General features: G+C 34.1%; 1 protein-coding gene and 1 non-coding gene across 4 annotated transcripts in view; one reads left to right on the top strand and one right to left on the bottom strand.

Annotated features, from left to right (window-relative positions):
* Positions 1 to 9,533, bottom strand: part of PRDM5 (PR/SET domain 5) — a 211,259-nt gene that overhangs the window by 111,820 nt on the left and 89,906 nt on the right. For 2 of the 3 annotated variants that reach the window (XM_003800057.2, XM_012811562.2), the window contains exons 6-7: positions 8,643 to 8,764; positions 4,438 to 4,517 (exon numbers count right to left, since the gene is read on the bottom strand). In XM_003800057.2, the coding sequence (XP_003800105.1) occupies positions 4,438 to 4,517; positions 8,643 to 8,764 (202 nt within the window). Of the gene's footprint in view, positions 1 to 4,437; positions 4,518 to 8,642; positions 8,765 to 9,025; positions 9,119 to 9,533 lie in introns of all 3 variants that reach the window. The other variant, XM_003800056.2, reaches the window with a different exon arrangement.
* Positions 2,539 to 2,645, top strand: LOC111728508. The gene has a single exon (XR_002775779.1). It is a non-coding gene; the product is annotated as a U6 spliceosomal RNA (small nuclear RNA).

Genomic DNA, 9,533 nt, shown 5'->3' with positions numbered 1-9,533 from the left:
CTCATAACATCCTGTTGTATACTTTAAATATAAACAATAAAATTTATTTTAAAAATAAAGGAAGAGATAACTTTAGCAAACATTTAGCTAACATATTATATGCAGGGTTTCTGCTGAATGATATTATAGCTATTCTTGCCGAGGGGAGGGAGATGAATAACTGGTAACTGTGTGAGATAAAGGATGTGTTAGTGTCTCACTAACATAACCGTTTTACCATATATGTGTCTCATAACATCCTGTTGTATACTTTAAATATAAACAATAAAATTTATTTTAAAAATAAAGGAAGAGATAACTTTAGCAAACATTTAGCTAACATAAATATTATTATACGATTAAATATTACATCAGTTCTTTCCCTCCCAGATACTAAAACAAAGAGACTGAAGCAATGGTATGAAAGGCAGAAGCCCAGTTTACTATCAGAAACAATGTACTCATCAATTCTAAAAGGAATATATTGCATGACCCTTGTATTAGAAATGCTGATCATCTCCAGGAACAAGAATAGCACACGATTTTGCTGAATATTCAGAAGTGGTTTGGGGGAAGTCATGTTTCCAATCAACCCCGTTAAAGGTCCAAATCACACTAAACCCCAAACAAAAGCCCTTCTCCAAGAAGTCAAGATGGTGGTGACGCCTACAGAATAACTAAGGGCAGTACAGAATAAATATCAAGGCAAAAGACCCTGAACTGGTCCAGTGCATGACTCCTGAGTAGAGGCCTAGGTTGACTCCTAGTAAATAGTTCTCCTGAACCATGGAAGAAGATGCTACAGCAAGGTTCCCAGATCCCACAGCCTACACCTTAGTCCTGTGCCCAAGCACCTGGCAGGTTGAAGGCTGCCAAGCTGCCTGTCCTTCTGTCAGTTCTGATTCTTGGTGATTTAACAAACTCAGTTATGAAAGGCAGGGGAAGGAAAAGTAGAGATACAAGGCAGAAAACAAAAGATGCCATCTCATTGGATGCCTTCCTTAGATGCAGTGGCAACTAGAATCTTGATTAGGGGATACCTGGAGTCTAAAGAGTACCACAGTCCCTAGAAAGCAGCAAGGAATTTGTACAATTGCCTGCACAAGTATTCAGAACACTAATACCACATAGAACAGAAGGAAAACATCTAGCCTGAGACAGCCTCTTCAATTATCAAAGACCTTCACTGGCTTCAACTGAACACCTATGTTTGAAAAGCAATGATATGATGTACAATGTTTATTTAAAGATTTATATTCTCAAACTACGCTTCTGTAATACATAACACTGTATACAGCATTCTAATGACAAGACATGCTACAAAATGCCATGCATCCTAAGTCATATATAAATGAAAATTTTTATTTAACAAACAAGACATGTTACGAAATACTATGTATTCTGAGCCATCCATAAATGAAAAATTTTATTTAACTTATTTTAATTTTTAATGTTAAAGATTTATTTGTACCTAATTTTTTAAATTATTAATCTACATATTAAATGGCAACCGCAAAATATTTGTTCACTTCTTAACTCTCATGGCTTCTGAAGCATAAAATATTTTTCAAGGTTGAAATGAATTAATATTCCCAAAATTACTAAAGGGAGCCTTTACTATATATTAAAGTACTTCTGCATTGATTATCTCATTTATAGTGTAAAATTCAAACCCAAGATATTTCAAAACTCCTAAAAAGTCTTAATAACACAATCAAATTTAAAACAAAATGACAGGTAATACCATTTTTCCTAATCTTAAATAAAGCGTATTTCTTAAAATTTTTACAAAATTTCCAGTTTACTAAATTGATCTGGAGAGTAATATCTTAGAATTTAAAGCCCCAAATTAAATACTTTTTAAGAAGAATTATAATATACCTTATTGTACTATAGGATAATAGATAGTAATTTAAAATACTATACCATACTATAATTTGACATTGTCATAAAGCACCATCTACTGGCAAGGTAAAATACTGCAACTAAACTCTATTAGACATTAGACATACCCAACTACAAAAACAGTCAAAATTGAAACCAATAAAAGCTGTGTATGGATTCAAAAAAGCTGAATAGTGAAGGGCAATGCTGTAATGGAAGAAAGACTACATTGCACTAATAAAATAAGTTATTAACATTCTGCCAAGACAACTCATAAGCTATAGCTCCTGTATTCCACCAGTGACAAAAGGATTACTGTCTATCAAGATATCCGTTTCAGGAGGAAAAAGTTCTTATATCATGAATAAAATAAATAGAAAAGAGACCATTATTCAAAATATGCTCCGCAGCCAACTTTGCTGAAACACTCTATTTGGTAAAACATATTAAATATCAATCTCTAAAATTTAAATATGTCAGAGAAACAAATCACAGAATTAAAAACATAAGAGGATATTTACAAAATAATCTCTTTCAGTGAACTTAATCTTTTTGTCTCATACTAGTATTCTGCTTCAGAAGCCATAAAGATGATAGGGTAGGAGAAAGAAAGGCCTATGAGAATTATCCTCTGGATTGGCATTCTGTGCAAAACAGCTTTTAAATGCAATCTCAATGCTCACTTTGGTAGCATATATGCTAAAATCAAAGTGATAAAGAGAAGATTAGCATGGACCCTGCACGAGGATGGCACAAAAGTTTGTGAAACATTTAATATTTTTAAACAATCTCATCTTCTGAGCCCACGAGTAGGAGGTTGTTGTGAGCTATAATGCCACGGCACTCTACCAAGGGCAACAAAATGAGACTGTACGTCTAAAAAAAAAAAGCAATCTTTTTGGCTAACATCAAATATAAACAATTTGATAAAATTATCACTTAGAAACTGAAGGGAGAAAAAAGTAGTTCACAGCACTCAGAGAAAAAACAAACAACATGACACCAATCAGTTCAATATCTTGTTTCATAAATGAGAAAACAAAGGCCCATATTACGTGAAGGGTTAGTGACAGATAAAAAAGAGGCCCCTGCTCCCATTTCTTCTCCCTAAAAATCAAAATCTCTCAATAAATAGGATATAACACAATAATCTCAAAATCATTCAACAGGATAGAACACAATAATTTCAAAATCACTCAACAAACAGGATATAACACAATCATTTAATTATCTTGTATGTTAAAAGTTAAATCTGGAGCACACGGCAGTATCAACTGGATTAAAAAAAAATCATATGGTCTGTCTAACAAGGGTACAAGTGAACTTTTCTAGAACTAGAGTATAAATGTTTTAACACAATAACTAAGTAAATAAGTAAATGACATATGTTAACCAGTTTGATGAAAGTATTTCAAATTGTATATGAAAACACTACACTGTACCCCATGTTTGCATTAATGTATACAGCTATCATTTAATAAAAAAGAAAAAAAACATATGAATTTTAAGTCTTGTCGAATCAGTTAAGAATGCAGCTACATTCTTCAGGCATAAGCAAAGAGATAAAATTTGTAGAACAAAATAACACAAGGAAAATTTTGCTTTCACTAATGACTAACACCATCTCCATTCTCCTTTGGCATAAAATCACTGAAATAAGATATTTCAGGCTCCTAGATATTTAAAAAATTACATAAGAAATTTTTTTTAAAAATCATGTATCTTTGTTAAAATAATAAATACAATAGGAATATTTGCACCCAGTCATGATGCAAACAAAAATTTAAATTCTATTTTAATTCTAATTTATCATAAATTCAATTAATTAATTGCTAATGTTGTTATAGTTAATAGTTGCCATTTATTTTTCGGATCAATTTTTTTCACATCAAAATAATAACTTAGCAACACATATTTATTACAAAATGTTTGTTTTTTTCCTAGTATAATCATTTTATATGTTATTAATTTCATCATGTTTCTGCTAATAACAGATTGGGGTATACAAATCTATGAGTGCATGCTTAACCACATTAATGGTAAAAAAATGGCAACAAATAAAATCAAGTCCACTGAACATTATATTGGCAACATATATTATTATTAATTATATCACAGTATTATATTATTTAATGTAAAAATACCTCAGTTGTCTTTGTTGTTCTAGACTAAACCATAATATACAGTCATTTTAGTAACCAAATGCCACAACCCAACACATGTATAAATTAATAAAAATATATAGTTTCCTTATAGATTTATATTTTCTAAACAAATAGCAACTCATAAAGCTTGAAACCAAGGTAGGGTATTATAAATGAAGAACTCAACTAAACGTGATACTTCACATTGAAGAAATATTTCTACTAACTCTGAATAACAATAAACAATTAAAACTATCCTTTACTTTTCTGCATGCTAGTCTTGCATTCTACAATATATTAGTACTTCAGTTAATGACATGGCTCCGTCTTAACAATAGAAAAAAAAATCAACTAAAAACTTACATGGCAGAAACTATAAATGACCAAAAGATCGCATACTGTGATGACAGTTAATGTTTAACTTACTGACCTTTCTATGCTCCTGTAGGCTGGATGCTGATGAACACTTTTTATTGCATACTGAACATATGAGCTTTTTCTTAGGATCTCCTAAAATAGAAATAAAATGCCATCATGATTTAAAGGAGACAATTAAGAGGAGAAACAGATAGTTTATCTAGGTGATACGTAATTTAATCTTCACAATTTAGAATTCTAAACTATTCAGTGTTGTAGACAAATACATTAAATTCAAGAGTAAGTTGTATTTTAAATCTGAAAAATCTTTGATTTCATATATTAATTTCTATACATGTAAAATAGGCCATTCACTTCTCCAGGTACTTATTACTATATAGTATTAAAAGACAAAAGCATGTATCCACAAAGAATTCAAATCAAAATTAATTGAATGTGTTTATTTTTTAAAAAGTGGAGGCCAGTCAGTGACTCACGCCTGGGAGGTCGAGGCAGGGGGATTGCCTGAGCTCACAGGTTTGAGGCCAGCATGAGCCAGAGCAAGACCTCCTCTCTAAAAAAAAAAAAGTTATAACCAGGCATTGTGGCCGGCGCCTGTCGTCCCAGCTACTTGGGAGGCTGAGGCAAGAGAATTCCTTGAGCCCGAGCATTTGAGGTTGCTGTGAGCTGTGATGCGATGGTACTCTACCAAGGGAACAAAGTGAGACTCTGACTCAAAAATAAAGAAATAAATAAAATAAAAACTAAAAAAACTGGGACTTTATCAATTCATAAATTGATTTTTCTACTTTCTTTACATATCAATCAATAGAATATTTTATTTAATTAGCTAGGCTTTTCTTTTAAAAAATGATATTTTTCATAGTTTTTTTTCTTTTCAGTACTAGACTCTTATAAAATCTATGAGAATATTATCAAATTAATATTAAGAAATAAAATATAATAAAACATTATGTTGGCAATTCATATAATTAGACAAAACAAAGCCTAATTTTTGTCTTCTTACACAGTGATTATGTTTATAGTAGCTCATTTCACATTTTACAGTGGTTACAGAAAAAGTGAAATATTTTTTAAAAGTAATGTAATAATAGTACCACCTGTACCACAATAATATCCACAAAATAGTTTATCAACTTTCCATTGGCTGATTTCAAATATACAAAAAATAAGTCCATAGTACAATGAACCGCCACATCTCTAGTACCCAGCCCAACAATGATGAATCCACAGCCACTGCTGTCCCTTACCTCAACCCCATGCACTCCCCCAGTCCCCTATTACCTTGAAGCAAATTCAAAACAAGTAAAACCAATATTACAAGTGGTGTGATTTTATTACAGGACTATGATTATGAAAGAGAAGCCTGCTTTTAGAAAATATAAAGTTTTGTGTTGTTATCAAGGTACCTACTTCATTTAATATCCTGTTATTACAGTACACTAAATATTATAACCAAAATTGTTTTCTTAGTGATTGACAAGTAATATGGCTATTAAAGGAGAAAATTCTCCCAGGCAAAATTAATATCTGATAGCATGTATTTTGGTTATCAATTCCCTAAACATATCTATATACAGGAGAGGCCACTGGACAAAGAATATTCCCTCCCTTCCAGCTCCCTCTAGTTGGAATTGTCCATCTTCCAGCCCTAATCCTTTCTCACCCCATCCCATCCCTCAGAGCAGCTGCTCCTTGAGACAAGGTTCTATCCTTTCCCACTAGGAAGTCAGAGGAGGAGGGGGAAGAAAGAGCAGTAGATTTCTCCAACCAGCCCTCTCACTTGACCTCCTGTGCTCCCACCACACGGCTCCTCCTGTCCTTCAGATTCAAAGGTAAGACATCAAACCCCATCCCCACCCTTTAGCATTCCCTTTTCTCCTCGTATCTCCTCTTATTCGTCATCCTAGAACTGAAGTCCTAGTTCCTGTGGGAAAAAATACAGGAAAAGTGTATACTCTTCATCAGCGAATGGAGACAGATATTATCTCCCATAAATACAAAATCTCTCTGAATCTAAGCAAAAGAGAAAGATGGAAAGTGGGTTGAGGAACTCAGCCCTTTTACTCTGTGTGTACTGGGCAACTATGAAGATTCTCATCACCCTGCTAGCTGCCACTGGTTCAAGAACATCATCATCTATAAAGCCTCTTGGAGCCAGTTCAGATTCAACTTACAGAGGATTCGATAAGATATTAGAGTAGTTGATGACGGTGAAAGAAATCAATACAACTGTACTGAACACACAGTCACTTAAGTACTCAGGTTTCAACACATGGGAAGTTAAGTGAGCTTTTAGAAACTGGTCTGAAAACCTATTATGGTTTCCATGGCAAAACATGATCCATATTTTCAAAATCAGCTTCACTCCTCTCGGTGCCTTCAATTCGTATCACCTAACAGGGAACATTTGCCATCCTAAGTGGAAGCTGCAAGGCCTTCTCATTCCGTGAACACCTTTGCCTTTCTGTAGTAACACCTGCTATAACCATACTTGATGAGTATGCTCCTCTTGCTATTCCCAATAGAGAATATTCTTTCCCAAAATGCCTGTGTAGCTCATGGCAGAAAGGGGAGAAGCAGCAGAGAAACTATGAAAGAGAGAATGAAATTACGTACCAACCCCAGCAAAAGATAAGGCATAGCGACCTTTAGCTAAAATACAGCAAGATTTCACAATCTGTATGATGCACAACATAGAAAAAATAAGAAAACAAAATTTCCTTTTATGAATTATTTCCTACAAGATCACCATGAATTTCCAGAATAAATAATATTATAATATCCAAGCCAATTGTAAGAAGTCTCAAAGAAATTTTACTTATAGCACAGCCTGAAGACCATCTGCTTAGTAACAAAAATCCAAGTTTCCAGAGTTTCAGCATGCATCTGGTTTTTTACTTAATTCAGAAAAGTTAACTTTAAAACTGACATGAAAGTTCTGTTACAATATATTGCAAACATAGATGAATCAAATTAAGAGCAGCATTTTAACTAGAACAGAATTTAAAAAAAAAAAAAAAAAAAACGATGACAAGTCTATCAAAAAGTTACGCTTGCCTTTTGCAACCAGAAGGAAGGCCTTAGGATACCAAATTCAGAAAAATACCACTTCCCCAAATCAGCCGTATATTCTCCAAAAGGAAAGAAAGAAACCAGAACACTGTAGCGTCCCAATAACGGGCACCACCCTGAAGGTGTATTTCTCAAGGCCCTCCCTTTAGCCACCCAAAGCTGTCATGCAAAGCTCCCACTTAACGTGTTGCCAAAACCAAAGATGCACAGTGGGAGCCAGCACTCATATTCACACTGGCCTCTATAACTTTATTATTAAAGTAGATACTCTTTGGAGAGTATACAAACAGAGGATACAAACGCTAGGTACAGACTGTCCTTTCCACCTAAATATGAGAATAAACAAGAAGGGAGGAAAGAAATCCACTTTCCTCCATGTCCAGAGACATAGTTCTATCCACATCCCAGAAGCCAAGGACAAAAGCAAACACATGAGAAAAGCATACACACAGACGAATACGAGGAAGTAAAGAGACACTGAGGAAATAACAAGTTCACTGTGACGATGTCGCTCTCCATTCAACTCGGTGCAACAGATCCGATTCCTCCACTGAAATACATTTACTGATGGCCTACTATGTGCTAAGCAGATAAAATCTAAGTGACATACACATTTTATATATTCGTTTTACTGTTTAGCTAGCCATTAAAAGGAATTCGAATAGTATTTATTATTAATTTATATGTATTCAGTTTCTGTGTCAAAACGTAGTTAGGGATTTTCTTTGATGTAGAACTCTAAGCATTAACAAAACTCAGATGTTATTGTTAGGCAGAAGGGGATCACTTGATAGTTTCAAAATATATCTACCATCATCAATTGTTAACGATTTATAAAATAAGTTTCATATGCTAAAAATTAAAATTGCTATGTTTTATTATTAATAACAGAAATATTAGTTGTTAATGCATCTGACCAAGCATAACTAGACTCTAGATAAAGTTTAGAGTTATGAATAATTCAGAGATGGGAAAAATGACAAAAGCTGCTGAAATCAACTGAAAAAAGAAATAGTGTTCTGTGAAGAAAAAAAAAAGGAAAAAACCACTGCCAGAGCTGCACATCTGTGTGAAACACAATGAAAAAGCCAGCTCACTCCTTGAGCGTGAGAATTAAAAACAGATCACTGCAGCCTGGGGAAAGGAAGCCCCTTGAAAAATGATGCTCCAATGAGTCCTCACCAGTGTGGACATTTTCCTGGTGTCTTTTCAGGGCATCCTTGCTCTTCAGCCTCTTTCCACAGCTGTTGGCCTTACACACGAACCTGGCATCCCCCCGGCAAGTCTCCTGATGCTGCTCAAAACTACAAGACAACCAGCAAAAGGGAATAGGGAGAAGAAATGGTGAAGACACGCCTACAAAATGCAAACATCACCGCAAGCTTCTGTAATATATGCTCCCTAGTAGAGTGTAGGGGTCATTTCATGCATTACCTCTGCAGGTAAGAAGAGAGCATTTAAATTCTGTGGCTGTATGATACTTAATTCCTAAGAAGCATGAAAGCAAGCATGCAGAAAATGACCCACAACTACGTAACAGTCAGCTGATAACTCAGACACAAAACCTCAATGCTGAACTGAAGGAAGAATTGCAAACAGAGCACTGAAAACTTCGTGAAGAATCCTTCAGACTGCTTTTCACTGCACACTGAAGAACACTAAGGGGAAACAGGAGAAAAAGAGAGAGAGAGAGAAACAAAAACTGGAAATCTAAGACATAAATGCATGAGAATATGCCAACTCTGAATACAGTCACATTCATGATCCCTCTTTTCACTCTTTTTTGCCTTTAAATTTTTTTTATTATAGGAGTACCTTAACTATAAGCCCAAGCTTAACAAGGCACCTTTTGTATAAATACATAACACCAAGTGCAATAACAGCTGACTAGAATACAGTTTTAAAGACTACCTAAAAGTGTAGAGCTCTTGTTTTTTTTAAGAACCTGTAATGGAATCACTATGTAATCTCTTACTATTATAAAAGTTTTGATGTTTGAAACATTCATTAAGCTTAAGTTTTAAGTAGAAATTTTTCCTCTCAAAGGTTTTTTTTTTCACTTTTTTTTTTTTT

The sequence above is a fragment of the Otolemur garnettii genome, unplaced genomic scaffold (assembly GCF_000181295.1).
Source record: "Otolemur garnettii isolate 467f Iridium unplaced genomic scaffold, OtoGar3 scaffold00164, whole genome shotgun sequence".
Taxonomy (NCBI): Eukaryota; Metazoa; Chordata; class Mammalia; order Primates; family Galagidae; genus Otolemur; species Otolemur garnettii.
The sequence above is the reverse complement of the archived record's forward strand: the minus strand, read 5'-3'. Positions and strand labels throughout refer to the sequence as shown.